Below are 20,789 nucleotides of genomic sequence, written 5' to 3'. Positions count from 1 at the left end.
CAGATTTTCTTTCCACTCAAAAGGTTATTTAATGATTTATGCGAATTTAATGATCTAATGATTTATGCAAAGTAGAGCAGGTCCAGGAGCAGAGAGCTCGTGCGCTACTCAGCCTTGCATAATACACTGGCAGAAACAAACACCCTCTGATTATGTAGAACTAGGAATCTTCCACATTGGAGGGCGGTGCCATACCTTTAGAGATGGTCACAGATCTTAACTTTGGCTTGTGATGAAAAATGCAAGCAAGTATTTATTCCATACCATAAGAGGTAAGTTAGGAAATGTGTTTGAACAGTAACAGCACTATTTGAACCTGCCTTGGATTCACAATCCTTCACACCAATGGCTCCTATCTTGTTTGTGGGAACTAAGAGTGCCAAGAACAACAGTCCAGTGAGAGATCAAATGAGCCTTGCTATGACAGTGTGCACTCATGCTGCACACAGTGTCATGATAGCCCACTCTGGTCTTCCTATGTCACTTAGTTGTTACCCTCACAGCACGCGACCTTCCAATGCCATTCTCAGAACTTGCCAGCAGCTACATTCTGGTGCCAAGGTTTATTTTCGCTAACAGGCACAAATGTGATGTGCAGAATACACAATAACATTAATAAGTCAATCCTGCCTGTCAAGAAATTACCTGAACATTTGTTCTCCTTGATTGACTCACCCCTTTTATCAACCAGTGTCCAGCACTTGTTTGGCTACTGCAGCTGATTGTTTTGTTTGATGCCAACAGGTCCAGAGCAAAATCATATGTGTAATATTACTGATAGCACTTCACAGTCTTTCCTTTATTATTATTTTATTCTTTCAGGAAAAGCCCAGTATTGAATTGGGTGAGTTTAAAGTTTCAATTTTGGTGCTATCAGCAAGCCTCATATCTTAACAAAGAAAAAAACTCTTGAAATACACAGTAAATATATGTGAAAGTATTGATTTTTATTAGGCATCAGTAAATCCTTCATCAAACCCAGATGTGGACTAAAGAACACCATTCAAAAACACAGAATAATGTTCCTGCTAAACCAGAAATCATTCCTGCAGGCTCTGGACTGATTTCTTAAAGGCAATGAGCTTCCATCAAGCATATATCAGATTTTTTGACTCAGTAATAAGGAATATGGTCTCATGGTAGGGAAATCGAGGCAATGCCTGAAATGATATCCCAGATTACACAAGTCTGTGACCATCAAATTAGGGAAGGATCTAAAGCCTACCTTGAAATTAACGAAAACATTAGTACACAATGTTTGCACTTTTCAAATATTGGTCAATATTTTGTGCATGCTGTGTTTATGCTAACAGAAAAATTCATCCCAGCAACTAAAACCCAGCACTCATTTAAATTGGCATGGAAATCTGAAACAAGCTTTACAAGTCTCAGAGTTGTTTGGAATAACTGGAATTTTGCCTTTTCACAAAGCACCCTCTATCTCTTAAAATGGAACTAAAATTTCAATTGCAAACATTTCTCTAAATGCAGATGCTAGAAATATGACTTCAGAACACTTTATTATTTATGGCCCCACCTCTATTCCTCTATTTATGAAAAGAAAATTATAAATTTAAATAAAAAATTGAAATCAGAACATACAGAACTACCCCACTGTCTTAAGAAAAACTACACTACACCGGGCTTTCAGATGCATAATGTGAAAAATTATGAATTTCAGATGGTGTCAATAATATATAATTTTGGTTTTCGTTATTCTAAACATGTTGATCATCTGTGCACAACAGACAATTGATATACATTTTATAACCTAGAGGAAGATTTTATTCAAATATCAAATTAGACAACACCAAATTTAAAGTCCCGATCTGTCTTTTTTCAAACTTTTTATTATGGCAGCCATTCTAATAAATATGTTTCCTGCCAGCTTCATTGTTCACGTTTAGTAATCTGTTGTATCAGCACAAATAAATTAAAGCCACAAAAACATTCTAATTGTCCTTGAAACACATAGAACTAACAGCAATTACTTTAAGGAATTAACACAGGAGATCATCTTACCTGCTGCCAGGGAGTAGACAAAACAGGGTGTAATAAGATGATAGATGAAAAACCAAATGGTTATCTTCTGTTCAGCCATTATCTCAAAAGGAATGGTGCACTTCAGTACCATCATTCAGAGAACTAAGAATGTCTGTTACAGAAAAAGAAGAGAGAGTCAATAACTCTGACATAAGCTTTTATCTAATGTCGCAATTGGCCTGGTAGATGATGTGACTAAACTGAATACTTAAGAGTTAATATAGGAGAGAATCTTTTGAATAATAAATGCATCATCAGAATTTCTGGATCAAATTAATTATATCTATTATTCAGAGAGCACTCTGTTTCAGAGTACTCAGATGTTCTGGTGATAGTATAATATGATAAATGCTGAAACTGAACATCGTTTTTTTACACTTCTCTTCTGGATTCTATTGTCCATCTCAATAAGTACTACATTTCAATTTGTGACTTCAAAGTCTGTAAAAAAAGACTACAGTGAAACTAAAGTCCATGCATCTCTTTCAGATTTATTTTGTCTACTATATCACCATTTTAAGCTTTTAATATACAATTAATAACCACAACAAAAGTGGTTATATTTTTCATGAGTTTCCTTCTAAATACTGAATATAATCATTTTTGCAATGTTGTTTTCAATGGTTTCTCTTTTCCATATGGGAGCAACTCTGCCTGTATATATACTAAAACCAAGCCAAAACAGCATGCAGCTTCTTGTGAATATTCTAAGATTTTATAAATTATTTTTCAGACACTTCTGTAACATTCTTTACTACTTCCAATCAGAATATTTTGCTAGTTTTTTCTTGCTGGGGACTATTATCTATTTCTTTAGAGAAATGCGTCATCATGTTTGCAGTGTGCAATTCTCTAGGCTTTTTTGATGGATTTCTTGTCACGAATATATAAATACATCCTTTATATCTATCACACCTTGTTCTTGCTTCTTGACTGGTTTTGCTCTAGCACTCATTAAGAACTTCACACAAAGCAAGGCTTCCAGTTTATCACGGACAGAATACTATATCTCAGGCACATGCTGATATCATCCAGTCCCCTCAGTATATTCCTTTTGTTACTATTTCATTATAAAATATGCTTATGCATACTTAAACACCCTTCAGTAATATGCATACCACAACATGGTGCATGCTAAAAAAAGACTACTTGTAGATGAGGGACATTATTTAGTGGTAGACTTGAGCAGCTCTGGGTTAGCAGCTGGGCTCAATGATCTCAAGAGGTCTTTTCCAACATAAATGATTCTATGATTCTAATATTACATTGTCATTTTTAGCAAGGTGTAGTCTCAATGCTGCTTTCCAGCCTCCCATTCCAGGAATTGATGACTCTGACAATGATACCCACTATTTACCATGATACTTGCCCTTTCCACATCAAAATTTTTAATAAATTATTCATTTCCAAAATCCAGATGTTTTAAATCTTGTTTTGAAACTGTGCTATTTTCCACCTCCTACACCAAGAAAGAGGCAATTTTAAATTACAAAGCACAAGTACAAATACACTGGACTCCCTGAGTATGGTCAGGATAAATCCTGTCCTTATTACAGACAGCCTTTCATCTGAGCTGCTGCCAGATGTGCCTGCTGCAGTGGATGTGTCTCCTGTCTCCCCCAGAGGTGGCTAGAAATGTGTCTTGGCCATTGGGGTCTTTTACTTGTCCCCTCTTTCTCAGAATAATGCTAAGATGATCATTTGAACATGCCTCAAACAGTGAACTTTCCTTAGAACACAGTTTCAAGAGTGTTTTGATAAACTCATCATGCAAGAAAATTACAAGAAATATCACAAGAAAATCTTCTGGTCAGAAATTACAGGAGCTGTTGCATGTCACATTTTTCCCCTTTTTTAAGCAAATAAATCCTTAATAAGAAGTTAAAAGATATATGACCCTACAATTATGGTTGTTACATGAAAACTGTGCTCAGCAAATGACAGGCAAGAGTTAAATAGTGATTCCTCAGAAGTGAGATTTATTTAGAAATATTCCCTAGAAAAAGGCTCATAGATTGGCAACAAACACATATGCTTACTGTAGCTGGATCCAAGGAGAAAGATTTACCAAATGTTTTTACCTTCCCACTTCTGCTGGCACTAAAGTTTCTTCAGATTCTGTCACACAAAGGACATACACAACTATTTCAGGCATCCACCTTGAGCAATGTATGAACTATTGTGTTTGTATGATTCATCTAGAAGACAGTGGTAGGTCTGATCAAGAAATGACTTTGTATACACTTCCAGCAGCCATGCCCAGACGATGACATCCTTGTGATATGACACAGCCTTGCCTGAAACATTTGTTTCCACATGACATGAATAAATTGCATAGTTATGCTGAAATAATGCACATAATCAAATAGCGAAGAAACAGGAACTCTTTAGGGAACAACGGTAATTACACAGCAGCTCATGATGATAATAACTGTGTTCAAGTGTATTGATAGAGGAGACTGTTAAGAGCACTGTGTTCTCTGACATTATAGTCAGAGATGGAAGATCCCTCCTCCCTCTCTCCAGCAGAATTTAGGTGTAGATTTTGGAAAGATACAATGTCCTCTAGTTCCCCAAAAATCCCTTTTTGCTGGCTCAGAAAAAAAACCAAAACAGTTTGAACAATGGCTCCAATTGCAGTAAATAAGAATTGTGTCAGTAAATGCTATAAATACTTCATTTTATTCAGAGACAAAAATATCCACCCTGCCAGGATTTAAATCCTTCCCCTCCTCTCACTTTTTTCGGCTGAGTGGGTTCTGTATATATATAGCACAGCCGTCCCTCCTGATTCATCTCAGCTTGTGGGTGAGAAGCTGTTTCGCATCGCTCGGCTGAATTTTGGCAGAACTGGCTGCTATGAGATGAGACAGCACACAGGTTATTGCTGTGTGTGTCAGGTGGTGGAGCTGTGTTACCCCCAGCTGCCCAAGGAGTCATCCCAGCCTATCTGAGGTAGCAGCACTGATGCCACAGTGGGCTGCAGTGCTCAGGCAGCACAATCTACTTTTGCTCTACAGCTCTCAACCTTTTTTCTTTGCAGAGTGAGAGGGATATTGCTGCCTAATTAAAAATCATTCCTGAACCAATGAACATCCGAGTTACTTTTCTCCTCTGAAAAAGCAGAGTGACTACATGCCTAGAGATATGTCCTTCAGTCTGCAGAGTACACTATCCTTCTTCTTCCAAACAAACCACCAAAATTTCAGAAAACAAGTAAGGCACTTTAAAAATATATATTAAAATGAGGAGGCATTTAAATGCAACCATGCCATGTTTAGTTACTAACTAATGTTCATTAACACATTTAGGTCCCTTTCAACTGTACCATTTCCCAAAAGAACCAGTCACCACTACAGTGCCTTTGCTAGATTCAAAAAAAAAAAAAGAAGTCCTTGTGAGCTGTCTGGAGTGCAATCCCCAAAGGAGGTGGAAAAAACTGGGGCATTGGATGCTGAATGAGAAGCATGTTGAATTTTGAACACAGGGACCTGCCAGAGTGCTTCTGGAGGCTTGCAGTGCCTCGTGATGCTTCATTGGGATGAGAGGTGCTCTCAGGACACAAGGATAAACCTGTCTCTCTACAGTATCCAATTGTAAGGATTCTTTATCTCCCAAAATGCACTTTAAGAAAATGTCTACATTTTCTGCCATATCCTGTGTAGCTTTCTTCAGATCTTCAGTGCACTTTGGCATTTATTTTAGAAAAAAGACACCTCTTTTACAGCTATGGAAGCAGACAGTGTTTTCCATCACTTCCCTGCTAAATTCAAATATGCAAATGACATCATTGTTTTGCAAGGACATAAAGCATTTATAGGGCAGACACAAAACGAAATTACAAACAGAAGGTAGTTGAAGTCAGTTGAATAAAGATTTCCAAGATCAAAGGCAGCAGAAACAAGGTACATAATCTACCAGATTTGAAATCAAGAAGGGATAGGGATAGACAAGGGACAGCAGAGCAACAGCAGGGGATGTTGAAGGGGAGACAGAAAAGATCTCAACACTGCAGAGGGAAGGAATGCCATGTGGGACATGTAGGATCTGTGGGAAGATGGAAGCAATAAACCAACCCAAAAGGGCTGGTAGAAAAGAAGGCAGAGAGGGAAAGTGAAGGACAAACAGGTAGATAAAGGTGTATGAGAATCACCAGTTGCCTCTGTCAGTAAATCTCGACATTTACCATGGAAGAGCCTTCCTGAACCTCGCTTGTCAAGGCTTTCAGTATGGGAGCAGCATGATTACTGCATCAGCCCCTGACATCCACTCCAGGCTCCAGTTAGGAGCCCCAAGTGCTGAAGGGGAAGAAAGGGGGTAGAAGAAAGTGTTTAGGAGCTCTGGCATGGTACACTTAACTAGAATAGGTAAATCAAGATGCTTGTTATGATCCTCATTTCCTGGTATATTATGATAATTATAGACATTCAAGTTTTAGAATTGGTAGAGATTCTGTCCAGATTAGACTGTAAATAGATACAACGATCTAGAAGAAATATGTGGCTCTCTACCCTTTTTCAAAAAATGAATATATATAATTGCAATCATTCACTCGCAAATTAACACAGTGGCAAGTTATAATCAAAGTCTTTTAGGAGTCACACAATACTTCAGCCTAATCAGTGTTTTGTATTTGTTTTTACTTCAGACTCTTTCAGTGATTTTTGTAAGCATGTAATTGCTCCTCATCTTTATTTTCTTAACAGAGTTGACATTTTCTTCTATGATAAGTAACTTCTCACAAATCTTGTTAGTTGCTCAGTATGTAGAAATACCACAAAACATTTTAATTAAAAAAAAAAACAATTATGTACATTGAATATTATTTATTGTATAACTTTTTGTCCCTTTTTTTTATTTTGACCTTGGCAAATTAATTTTGTGATCAATGAACAAGTTCTGACAATCTGGGTAAAAACGTGCCATTAAAAAGGGTACTGAATCTTGCTCACAAGTCTGGCTTCTCAACCATCTCCCACACACAATCCAATTTACTTCTGAAGCCAATACTTTAGCCACTACCATTTATAGCTTTCTCTATTATTGGAAAAGTGATGACAGTCAAGTTCCTTGCCGCTGCACAGATTTGTCTCATTCCAGTGGTCTGGGATTGCTGCAAGCAAAGTTCCAAACCAACCCTGCTCCTACAGCACTGCGTGTGCAAGAGATTTTAAGTGTTAGCTGCCTCTCACTTAGGAGTCCAAAAGTGACTTTAGTTCCCTTCATAAAGGCTTGTAAACATACTTCATTTCCTTATGGTTTCTATAATTAAAATCTTTGGTTTTTGACAGATTTGTTCAAGTGGAAATGGAATCTCAAATCCACTGCTCACAATACTGCCCACTGGCCCAAACAGTCCATCACCAACAGTCGTGCTTCTAATATTTTCCACTTCATCCTGTATAAAGAATATAGCTACACTCTCCCTTTCACATGAATGAAATCCAGCTAAATAGCCCATGAGTAAGATACTCTTCTTGAACAGAATTTACAATTTCAAGGACAATATGCAATGACATAACAGAAAAGCACCATGTTGGAGCAACACGCAGTCTAATTCTTCCCCTCCAATAACTCAATGTTTTTTAACTACTTATAGGTGCCAAATAACCAATAGTTAAAAAAAAAAAAAAACACCCCAAACCAAACAAACACAGAATCAGTTTATTAATATATTTTAACAGGCTAAATTTGCAAGTGATTCTATCACTACTGAATAACTCAACCAGCTCTGTGGTTTTGCTTAATAAACACTGACTTGGAAATACAAAGAACCAGTATCTTGGAGGTCATCTGGAACTTAATACCATCTGGAAATAAATCTGGACAAAGATGAGGAAGACAAGAAGGGATTCTTCAACTGCACCAATAATAAAAGGAAAACAAAGGATATAATGTGGGTCCATTGCTAAATGGAGTGGGAACACTGGTTACACAAGGATGCTCAAAGAGAGCTGATGGACACCCTAACAAGGCTGCTAGTGAAACACCCTAACACCTGCTAGTGAGACACCCTAACAAGGCTGCTATCTTTGAAAGCTTGTGGTGATCAGAAAAGGTCCCTGAGGACTGGAAGAAAGCAGAGGCCACCCCAGTCTTCAAAAAAGTCAGCCTCATGCAATCCTCAGAGTGCTGTGAGCCCTTCAGAAAGGCCTCAGCAGGTTGGAGAGATAGAGAAGAATTGTCTGAAATTCAATGAATTCAATGAAGGTTCCTGCACTCAAGGAAGAATGCACCAACACAGGCTGCATCATCCTTCCCATTTTCATTGTTTCTCTCTGTTTGTCTTTTCATTATTTTGTCCTCATAGTTTACACAACTAATAATATGTCTTATTTTTTTTATTTGCATCCACTGATTCATTATGAATCAACATTAATTTTCTTCCCTACAAGGGCCTTAGAATGGTCACAGCCCAGCTAACCTACACCTCTGTAAGAAAGGGTCATGTGGTAATACTATTACAAACATATTTTCAGGAACATTAAGCATCTTCTAATTTGTGGTAAGCTCAACAACTCATTTTTACTATTAATCATTAATACAGTTTAGTTACTTTTCTTTAGGCAGGTGAAAAAACATAGTTTGAAATACTTTCAGATCATGAAGTCTTCCTTAGTGGTACTTAAACACTGTCTTTAATTCTTGCATCAGCAACATAGGGTGAGACAGAAAGTCCCTATCCACGCTATTTGCTCTACAAGCAACTGGTTGCTCTTTCTTCTAAGGTAATAAATAAGAAAAAGATCGCCTACTACTATCATAACTCACAGGCATTACTCACTTTTCTGAAAGCTTGCGGTAAGGGCTTTGCTGCTTAAAGACTGCCTGGTAAAATATTTCAGCAACAAAAATCAATAAACCTCCTTCCAAGTCCTGAGCATCCCGCAGAACATTGTACTACTCTGTTCCCATATGTACAAGTAGCTTCCACTTTGTGTCTTAAAGACCAAGAAGTTTAAATTTGACTCCAAGGTAACCAAACATACCCAAGTCTCTAAAATCAGCAAGAAAAAACATCAGCCGCTAACACAAATAACTATCCATTACTAAAACTGGTAATCCTTCATGATAACAGAGATTTTTAGGTTACTTAGGCCAATAACCTTTAAGGGACAAAACACATTGACTTCTTAAGAAAAATTAAGTGCATAACTGATGTTCTTTTCTTGAGCTTTAGATTTTGTTAAAGTTTATAAAAGAAAAAATACTAATCAGAACATTATATTGAAATTAAATCTTAAAGAGATAATTTCTAAGAAAAAAATCATCTTATGTTTCAGAAAAATGAAACTACTGTATAAAAATCTTTATCATGCTCTTGGCAATTTCATTTGATTTTCACATTTTCTTGAACTTAGTAATCCCTTGTTATTCATCAGTAAATGGAGATAATGGAATGAATCATGTATATTCCAGTTCACAGCAGATGTATTTATATACATAAAAATTTAACAGTTTATCCATATAATCTGCAACTCAGGACACCCTATAACATACTTCTTATTATACAGCCAAGGACAAGCTCAGTGGGAGATTTCTTCTTCAAAATGCATGTTTCCTAGCAACTCTCTTGAAATCAGAGTAGCATTTTTTAAAATTTACATCAATCACTTGGAACTGTTGAGAATGCTTAAAAACATCTCTTTCATCCTATGAATAAACAGTTTGAATCAGACTAGCAGCTGCAAAAAGGAGAAAAAAGGAAAATCAATTCAATGTTTACTAGAACTTTCTGGTGGATTTTGGAACAATATATTACTTGTGCCTTTTGGTTTTAAGCTTACACATTTTGGAACAGATGTTGGTGAGATCCACTGGTGTTTTTTATAGGTTTGAGCTGCGGTCACCATTTCAAAGATCCTCTGTGTTTTAAAGACTACTTTTCAAGGATACATAATCATGAGGTAGACTTAGCTGTGCTCTGAAGATTTTAGCAGACAAGTAATGGTTTCATTCCATTGGTTTCATGACCTACAACTAAAGCCTCATTTTTGTAGTCTTCAGATTTTTGGGGAGAAAAAAAAGAATAAAACTAATTCTTTTGGAAGCTTAGTGTCTTGTCTCCTAGTTGTCAGTTGATACTTTTAATACATGAGTTCTCTATCAATGGCAGTAGAGCCTCAGAGGCACACAGCATGTACAGAAATCTCTCCTAACAGCCAACAAGGAGGGACACGAGGACATACACCATCAGAACAGCCTTTGGAAATCCCTGTGCGAAAACCACTACACCTGACATAAGAAATCATACTTTCCCAAAGCTACTCAGAATCTTGATCTCATCACCGCACTTAGATTAAATCAAGGTGGATCAAGGAAGAGAACAGACAGGAAAATGGACAGGCAATGGGACAAAAGGATCTGGTTGTGACTCTTCTGGGTGACAGGTCCCCATTCTTTGTGCATGTGTGGACAGATGCACAGGTGCCCACCACTGGCATGGGACCAGGAGTCCAGGTCCCTGTGCTGGCAGCAGCCAGAGGCAACAGAATGTGTCAGAGGTTTGAGTGGTGGCAACTGGACAAGGGGCCACAGGCTGCAGGGATCCATGTATCCAGGGTGCCAGCAGCTGTGGAAGCTGATTAGATATGTTGGTGTGGCTGTGAGTGCCAGTGTGGCATTGCCAGCAGCCATAAAATAGCCAGCAGGTATAGCAAGAGGCTTGGCAGCAGGTAGTGGTGCTGCTGCCAGCAGCTGGGGACAGCTGGGCATTGAGGGCCAGGTCCTGGGCAGGGTGGGTACCTAAGGGCAGCTACAGCAGGGAGGGGCCCAGGTGTGTACGCCTGTGTGCTTTCCTGATCAGCCAGACAGCCTGAGTTTCTTGGGGTGCTTCTGTTGGCAACTCTGCTGCTGTAGGTGGCCAGCCACACACAGAGTTGTGCAAGCACTGGGAGCTGCTGAGCATCAGTGGAGGTTCTCACAAGGCACAGGGAGCTGATGCAGGCTCATCTTGGCCAGGCAACCAGATCTGGCAATCACCTCAAAAATATCTAAAAAGTTCACTGAAATGCATCTGATGCTGAATTCCTACAATGATGTGAAAGATAAGCTTCATGAGAGTATGAAGCTTATTTTTGTAATGCAACAAATTTGAAAATGCCAGTGTTTTACCTCTGAAATGCAACAATGTCTGTATATGAACTATGATAATTATATTATAAAAATGATAACTAATCAGTTTAATGACTGAATGCAGAGAACTCTGTAAGATCACTTCTGAGCAATAACAGGTCTATAAATATAACCAAAAGAGAATAGTTTGATTTTATACATGCAAAACATTCTGCTTTGCTTTTTATACTTGAATATTAAGACAAAAAAAAAAAAAAAAAAACAAAAAACCAAACCAAAAACCCCAAACCCAAACAGATATATGAAAACTGAAGCAAAAGCCTGATCTTTTGCAATATTTAAGTATTTACATGTCTGCAAATACTTAAATATAGTATGAAAACGTACAAGAAAATCATAAGAGGCAGTCACCAATTTGCAGGAATGAAGCCTAGAAAACTTCATTTTAGGGATCTTCTCCCAAGTTTCATGTTTTGGTGTCAGAAGATATATTTTGGTATGTAAATAAATACAGGTTAGGCACATCAGCCACAAAAACAGATATTTCTCTTTAGTTATGAAAGATGCACTAGGAAGTCCACTTCAATCAACAAATGTCAAATATTAAAAATGTTTAGTTGATAATTATTCTATTGAACACAGCATAGGAATGTATTCTCTCTCAGATGCTATTTCAGTATGGTGATAAGCCAAGACATCAAAATTCAGCATGGTGATAAGCCAAGACTCAAAAGGTGCTGATTGCAAAGACAGGTTGTCACATCTCGCAGAAACTCCATATTTTTCCATGCAAAGGAACAGAGTTCCCACAGACACAGCTGAACAACTGCTTACAGGTCCTGCACAGCTCATCTGTATTTACTGCATTTCTGACATGGCCTCCATACAGGGGCTTTCCCTGTTCAGGAGCTTCTCACAAAACAGGTATAATGAAAACTGAAGTAAATGATTTCTGAAAAAGATAATCCTTTCAAAATAGGAATCATACCAGTTTTCAACAATAGCTCTGACTTGAAAGCGTGCAAAAGTATGCAGTAGTGTTAGGGTTCTGTGCTTACTACAGTTTTCAGTATGGAAGAGAGTTCAAACATACCATGGCTTTGCTCAAAACTTACACAGTGAACATGCACTGAAATTTTATTCATTTTCCCTATTATGACCTAAAGTTTTCTTCTTTGGCCAAAGAACAATACTTCCTAATTCTTGATTTCCAACCTCTATAAAAGAATAGATTTTTTTAAAAAAATTTCCAATTATTTAGGTTTATTTGGGATTTTTATATGATCAAAACTGTTCAACGAGCATGGTTGATCATTCAAACTGTACTGTTAAGTACTCACACAATATTAGTGTTCTGATTTTTCATTGTCTGATACCACAATTGAAGGGCAAGAAACATTACCCATTAAGAAAAAGAAAAGCATACAATCTCCTTCAGACATTGTTCTACCCAGTAAAAGCAAAGTAATCAGCATATATCCTAATATCTCTGGTGATATGCTAGTGGATCTACAAATTATGCTTTAATCCATTAACTTTTACACATACTTTCTATCATGCCTGCCTTTGTCTTTCCTTGACCTCTTCCCCAAAGTGCTCAACTTTTCTTAATTGATCTAATTTAAATGGAGAGGCATGTAAGGTACTTTTCACGTTCAATTTATTTGTAAAAAAAAATAAATTGATAAAATAACCCCCAGATGTACAGCTGAAATGACAAGAGAACAGACAAAGTGTTGCTCACAGTAACCAATACCAGAAATTAAATAGCATCACTACCTTCTTCGGAATCTCTGTGCTTTCATACTGATGGAGATATGGGAACATAGTTCAGCATGTGTAAGAATATTTTAAAAGGCTATGTGAAGGATGATGCTATTTGCAGTGATCCAGAACTGCAGTATACGACATGCTGTGGTTTGCTAATGCATTTGTCAAATGAATCATTATAGTAACACAAATGTAGCCATTTAGTATTTCCATTTCTCAAAATATTCCAATAAATCACCTTTTAAATGCACAATGTACAATGTTTGCTCTGTAACATCCTTTGGGGGTATTTGTCTTCTTTTGGTAAAAAAAGTAATTTACCATTTCCATTACAGTATGAAAAAATCTTCTAGTGGAGAAAATTACTATAAAATATTTAATATACACAATTAAACTAACCAGGCATTTTGCATCACAGTTTTATATATCACTTTTCTTCTTATAAGAGAGTAGCTACAGAGTAGCTCCAGGTCGCAGCACAGATAGCTTCTGTGCTGATGGCATAACAGAAAAACCCTTTTATAAGACATTGAAATTTGACATTATTATCTTAAATATGCCTTCTTACATTGCTATTTGCTTTGGTAATTTATTTTAATGCTGTAATCTGTTTTTTTCCTGTGATAGCAAACACAGAAGTGCAAAGGCAATTTTGAAGAGCTAAGATTTCAGTATTTGTGATCCAACACATGATTTCAAGTTCAAACTCTTGCAGGCCATTCTTTAGACTCTTCAGCAGAAATGTGAAAATGACAGGAGCATACAGTCCTTTGTCAGTATGGCGTACTGGCACTGAGGATTTAGGTAGAAGCACAGTAGAACAAAGGAAATAACCGGGACCAAGGTTAGGGTTCTATGGGAATAAAGTGTTATCAGGTTATTGTGAAAAGATGAGCTTTGTAAGACATGCAGCAAGCTTCACTCCAGGAGGCAGAGACCCCCTAATAGAGTATGTACCAAAGAATTGAGAAATAATGTACATATAAATAATATACCCATTTCTTGTACAGGAGAATTGAATAAAAGCGAGATTTTTCCTGGTTTACATGGGCAAACTCCTCTTTGTCTATGACTACTATAATGTGGTCAAAACCAGATTTTTTTTGATACAGACAGAAAGAAAAATTCTCTTCATCTCTGCTCTCATATTTGACACCTAAGATTACAGATGAGATTATTTAAGACACCTTGCTATATTCTTCAGTAAATCATGTGACTTCAGACTTGTCTCCATGTCTTACCAGAAGAAAAGCAATTAGATTGAGGAGAAAAAACAAAGTAAGGAGAATTTAATTCCTTTGCTTACCATCAACTTTCCTCTGTTTGCTTTCCAGCATACAGCTTGAAGAAAACAGTTGCTAGTGGACAAGTTTAGTATTCACAACATATTATAGTGCTGTGCCTATAACATCTAATGTGTAAGATTATTCCATTAAGTGCTCCTGTTAATTTTACTATTTTATGCTTCGTGGCATATCTAAGATTATTTATTCTAATACATCATTAGTATATTTTAAAAAAAGTGTTTGTGGTTGGCAATTTGGATTTATCTTGCAAAGAGTGTGAACTTGCAATGAACACCAAATGCATCTGAATCGAATACAGACAGAAATGATCAGATGATAGTCCTAAGTGACCAGTATCACGAGCTCTTGGACTCCATTATGTTTTAAATTCAATTATGTGAGAAATAGATTTGTAAAGAATTCTCAAAACCTGACAGAAAGATCACTCAGTCTTGTACATCTGTATGCAAACACTGAGATAAGGTGTGCTGACTTAGGAAGGCCATGGAACAGAGATTACATGGTTGAGAGAGAGATTGAACTAGAAACAAGCTTCAACAAGTTTGATAATATTGCCTTACAAAAAGACTAGATATTTTAGAGAATTAGAACTATGAACGATGCCTTGCAACAGGACCACGTGGGGAAAAATATAGGTGATTGGTGTTAGAAGTAATAGCAGCATTGTGTGGCAAATGCTAATAGGCTGAAAAACATTTATAAGGTATTGTAACCAGGAAATAGCTTGCCTTCTGATGGAATGGCATTGTTTTACATCTCTTGTGTCTCACCATTCATCAAGACTGATAATGGAATAAAATCTTTTAAAACGCCTCTCGGTTCCCTGTCTCTGTAAAAGCTGGGAAAACCAACAAAAGTGACTCATCCAGTGTCTCATAAATTTTACTGAAACCATTCAGCTAAAATAAAACATAATCATAAATTAAAATAAATTCTGAGGACGGTTATCTGAAAGTGATCATCTGCTGCTGTGAAACAATTTAATCAATTTGACTAAAATCTGTAACTATTTTGAAGATGTTTTCAATAATTCTGTAATCAATATGTACCTTGAAGATGGTTCTAAACAGTTTTTTTGTGTTTGAATCACCAACTTTTTGTTACTGATTTTGCACATTTAATTTTTCATTTCTTATGTGGTGTATCTCTTTCTAATCTTCTCTTTCTAATTCCCAACAGAAAAAGGTGGAAGTCTGACAGCCCTTGTTAACAGCTCTTACAGCAGGCATTGTAAAAGTTTCCTTGAATTCAAGAGACTTTACAGTATATCTCTTTGAGGCTATGTTTCACGGTCACTTTGACACAGGAAATTTCCTTTTTGATGTCTTCCCTTTCAGAACTGTACTGATGTTCGTGCTGCCAGGCAGGCACACAACTGCAAGATACAAGAAAACTCTGAAGTCTTGGGTCTTTCCCATGTAATAGTGCCAGAGAAAGGATACGGAAAAAGAAATTACAAGAGAGGTTTTTGAGCTGTTCAGCTTGGTAATACTTGTCATTTCAAATGAAATGTAAATTCACTCCTGGTATAACTGCAAATGAAAAAAGTCTGGTTTTTAATAAAACCACAATTAACAGTAAGTACAAAGCAGCCACAGTGTTCTTCCATGCTTAGAAAACCAAGGCATTCACTGCAAAAGGAATAATTTGTAGGTCATAAACCAGAATGGGTGCTCTCTGGACAACAGCAATTCTGAAAAGCATCTAAGGGATTTAGTGGACAAGCAATTTTACTGAGGTTTCCAGACAATGCTGTGGCTGAAAGAACTGTGTGACCCTTATGGATTAAATGACTAAGTAGTACAATTATCATGTGAATTTGCTTTTTAGAAATAAGTGAATTTTCTTGCAACTAGCATGACTCATATGTGAACACTATCAATAATTGTGATGCTGAGTGATATTTATTTAAAGAGACTTAAAAAAGAGCATGGAGAGATGTAAAAGATACACATACATACAAAAGGAGTGTAGAAAATGCCTTATGCCTGTTTGGCATATCAAGGAGATGACTGGGGAATATCCTGGTTACAGACATAAGTATGGCTTGAAAATATGGGAGACAAAAGGGTACTGCTACCTTCTAGAGAAAGACATAACAAAACCAAAAATCTGGAATTTGATTCTGGAATTATTTAGATGGGATGCATGGTAAAATTTAAACAAGGCTTACAGTGACATTCCCAGCTCATGAGGTCTTAAGTAACTACTGAACACTTTTTTGCAGAGCAGAAAGTACCAGCACTGAGGCAGCTGAGCTGCCTCGGAGCTCTCACTGAAGCTCTCAAGACCTTCAACTGCAGACAGAAGGCAGATGATGATGTTCTGGCATGGTGTTTCCCCAGAGTAGGATCCTTTCAGACTGACAAGCCTTGTTCCCTGTTCCCAACACCATTTTTTACCACCTCCTTTTAGTGTTTTCTGCAAAGGACACTGTGATTCCAGAAAATAAAGTGCCATGCTCCAGTGAAGTTCAAAGTAGATTTTTTAGTGAACAGCAACTTTTATTTCTCCTAACAATTGAAAATACTCCAACCTAGTTCTTTCCTGAACACTACAGCTGTGAAAGCTACAAACAAAGATGTGATCAAGAGATCAAAAACATAGAAAGGAATTATTGTAAAAGAAGAACTTCTTGATAATAGCTACATCAATTACAAAAGGTGTGGATATGATATTGGGTTATTTCATCCTGTTAGACTCTGCCCGCCCATCCATCCATCCAACCATTCCATGTCTCTCTGCAAAGCCCTTCTCCCTTCCAACAGATCAAAACATGCTCCCAGCTTAGTGTTGTCTGAAAATTTACCAATGAAAGACTCAACAGCCTCATCCATGTCATCAATAAAGATATTGAACAGAACTGGGCCCAGCACAGACCCCTGAGGGACACCACTGTGACTGGCCCCAGCTGGTGCAGCACTGCTCACCAGCCCTCTCTGGGCCGGGCCATCCAGCCAGCTCTGAACCCAGCACAGTGCTCCTGTCCAAGCCATGGGCTGCCAGCTTTTCCAGGAGTGTGCTGTGGGAGGCAGTGTCAAAGGCCTTGCTGAAGTCCAGGTACACAACATCCACAGCCTTTCCCACAAACATCAAGCGGGGCACCTGGTCATAAAAGGAGATCAGGTTGGTCAAACACGACCTACTCTTCCTAAACCCATGCTGGCTGGGTCTGATACCCTGGCTGTCCTGTATGTGCTGTGTGATGACACTCAATATAAACTGGTTTTGGCCATTTTTGCCTGATTTCAAACACATTCAGATAAACACATGCACATCCATTCATTTCTTGTCTGCCTCTGTCTTGTGCCAGGAACCAATGGCATCAAGAACCAGTCTTTTTGTACCTTTATTTACTAACCAAAAGCTTCCTCCTATAGCACTTTACTATTGCTTGTAGGTATTAGTTAGTTGGTAGGTATTAGCTGAGTCCTTGTAAGTTCTCTATGGTATTCAACCCTTATGATAAGGTATGCTTTCAAACACCTCCATTATTCTCATAATTTTTCTATGAAGCCACTCAGATATTTTAAAGTCTGCCTGAAAGGTATCTGCAGTGCTTTTCTCAATCTTACTGAGTATTTCCTTTTGTACTGTAATTGAACATCAGAGAAGAATATTTACACACAGCACTCAGAAACTGATTATCGCCAATACGCCTAATGTCTTTTTTAAAGCCATTCACCTCATGGAGATGATAAACTAATCCACAGAAATGTCTGAATTGCAGAGATATCTACCTCAGGGAGGGGGAGGAACTGAAAACGCCAGGAATTGCTTATTTGCCTTTCTTTTCTGTTCTGCACTGCAGCTATTCAGTATTAAGGAAAAAACTGTTCATTCCTTAAACCTGTTTTTAAAAATTGTGTGGCATGCTTTCGGTTCTGTGAAATGCAGCTAATGAACTGTGCACAATGATTCTCTGTTAGATCTTGGCCTTCTCTATTATTTAATTGGCAATTAGTTCAACACACTGCACCGCATGCACTGCTAATGTTACCACATTACCCAGACAGAAAGTTATTTTTTCAGAAAGGAGTAAAAGCAAAGAAAAAGGGTGTATAAAATTCCATCACTGGAAAGGATGTTTGAAACCCCATCACTACCAGCCCTTGGCAATGACTAAAGAAGGCTAGCAGATTGAATATAACCTGTCTCCATAGGGAGCATCCTGCCAAAGCTCAGTGTGATGGTGCACAAAACATAACAAAGGAGGCTTAAAAAGTGACCACAGCATTCTTCAGATTTCTTGGCTGTAATCCACTTATGAATCTTACCATTTTTATTAGTTTTCCCTTCTTTTAATGAAAACTGAAATACAACACAACCATTTATATTTGCAATGTTTCTAGCTTCAATATAACATGTGGAGAATTAGGAAAGAAATTATGGATACATTGGCTGCTGCTTTTTCTGCATGAATAAGACCTTTATGGCTTTGGACTATAATCTGAATTCTCAGACAAGTCAGTCCAAGTGAATCACAGATTTTGAAAGTGTGCTGAGAAGCCACCTGATTCACCACTGTGCACCTTCTGGATAAGGTTATATAACATAAAAATAGAAACAGCGAAGCACTGTACTAGAAGTATGTTTAAACTGTATAATTTTCTGCCTGTATTTAAATAATTTTTCTGGCAGGTTTTGCGGGATAAGAGATGTCATTTCAAGAGTTAAAATGGAAGGCAGATGATTTTAAGCACTGTATGGACTCTTTTTTTCCTAGGAAGAGAATTACAGGCAACAATCTGTCCAAACGTCTCATAGCAGATAAAGAGTAAGTGATGTATGTAACTATTGTGCATCCCTGCCGTGATGCAGCTGCTGCTTCTGTGTCACTAATGGACTCCTCTCTCGGCAGAGAAGGAATCTCCTGTCCTTTTTCAACAGGTGACAGGCAACAATAAATTGCAAATCCTTAAGTTGGCCTGTCAGGAAGCCAATTACCATTTTAGCTGACCAGAATCACTCAAAAAGAAAAGCAAGGAAGAAGAAACATGACAGAAGATGACAGAAAAATGACAGGAAAAAAACAACAGAACTGGGAGAAAAAGAAAAGTGGATTCAATGCTGAAAAAATGAGCAGTCTCAAAATAAAACTAGGATAGCCTCCTAGTAGTTGTGCTGTTTTCCTTGCTTTCTTTTTCATTTAACAGGAGTAAATGCAATGACCAGGCCCCTGTGGATCTTTTCTGGTATCTTAACAAAACACACTTTGCCCCTGGCAAGTTTTTATCGGTCATTATTTCACTGTTTTGGGCTTTAGTAGAGTGCTGCATCTTATTCAGCAGTAAGTACTGGCACAAACTTGAGAGACAGCATGGGTGAGAGAAGGGGAGGAGACAGAGGGAAGGCTTTCTCATCCCTCCAATTGTAATACACTCCACAGCTTGCCCAGAGGAGGGAAGGGTACTGGCCTCAGGGACAAGGGTGCAAAGAAAAAAGGAATAAACATGGTGATTTAGCTTAATAATATGCTGCCTACTACATCAAACTGGATTAGATACAGTTCATTTCCTGCAAAGGTTTCCCAAGCTTTGCTTTACATTGCCTTGTGCCAAACTAGAGAGTTGTTTCCTGTTATCCCATAAACACGGGTTTAGTAGAAGGATACAACTGTAGTATGAAGCTGGGTGCTGCGTGGTCCTGATGGTGAGTCTCAGCATGTGACACCTCCTACTCTAAAGCTTACTCCTGAATTGCCCTCCAGTACCTCAGCTGGGTAAGCAATTACACCCAGGGTAGATGACAAAGATCTTGCTCACAGATGCAATTTTACCACATCTAAAAGCTTAGAGCAAACAAATTTAGAGACTGTTTAATGAGTGGTACTCCTAACATAATACCTACATTTTTCTTCCCTTCAGAGTTTGCAGAAAGCATGTCAGTACACATGGTATTGCTAGTCTCGTAATTCACAGTGTAAAGTGTTTGATTTGATTTAATTTGTATGAAAAAATGAATAATCACATGAATAATGAATAACTGATAATCACCAATTTGGTTCCAGCTCTCATCTTCATGTTTGAATGGGCATAAAATATGAGTCCTTTGGGAAGGGAAATGAGTGGTGCCACTGGTGGCCTGTCTGCACAAGGGTCAGATGATAGGAAGCTCAGACAACATACTCATCACCTGCTCAGTGTCCTGGCCTTCACCCCCTGGCATCCCACTGAGCTTCCTGCCTTTGCAGCCAACTGTAAATAATAGCAGATTTGTGGATTCATACACAGACAGCTTCATTCAGGAGGGAGTGCCTTTTGTTACCAAGATTACACAGAAGCAGGTTCTCAGGGAACTTTAAATGTTTGCAGCTCCTGGCATGTCTGGTACCTTGCTTTCTACCACAAAGAAACCTACCATCTTTTTTCAAAACATTTTATTAGAAAAAGAAAAAAAAATTGCCCACTATCAGATCTGAAAACATTTTTCAGAAGCTTCCCCTAAAACAATTTCAGGTAAAAAGACAAGGTTGTATCAGAATTCTTATTCTCTAGCACAGAAACACAGGGCTGACGCTTGTCACAAAATGGGGGAAATAATGTCTGAAGGTTTGCTTCTGTCTGCCTCTAAAACTGCTGTGCAGGAAATTAT

The 20,789-nt window shown here is 37.8% G+C and overlaps 1 protein-coding gene across 1 annotated transcript in view; it reads right to left on the bottom strand.

The window, feature by feature from the left end:
• CNTN1 (contactin 1) overlaps positions 1–20,789 on the bottom strand; it is a 209,199-nt gene that overhangs the window by 73,416 nt on the left and 114,994 nt on the right. Inside the window, exon 3 of the mRNA XM_064422452.1 lies at positions 2,023–2,155. Within this exon, the coding sequence (XP_064278522.1) occupies positions 2,023–2,137 (115 nt within the window). The 5' untranslated portion in view covers positions 2,138–2,155. The remainder of the gene's footprint in view (positions 1–2,022; positions 2,156–20,789) is intronic.

This window comes from Passer domesticus, chromosome 5 (assembly GCF_036417665.1).
Source record: "Passer domesticus isolate bPasDom1 chromosome 5, bPasDom1.hap1, whole genome shotgun sequence".
Lineage (NCBI taxonomy): Eukaryota > Metazoa > Chordata > Aves > Passeriformes > Passeridae > Passer > Passer domesticus.
The sequence above is the reverse complement of the archived record's forward strand: the minus strand, read 5'-3'. Positions and strand labels throughout refer to the sequence as shown.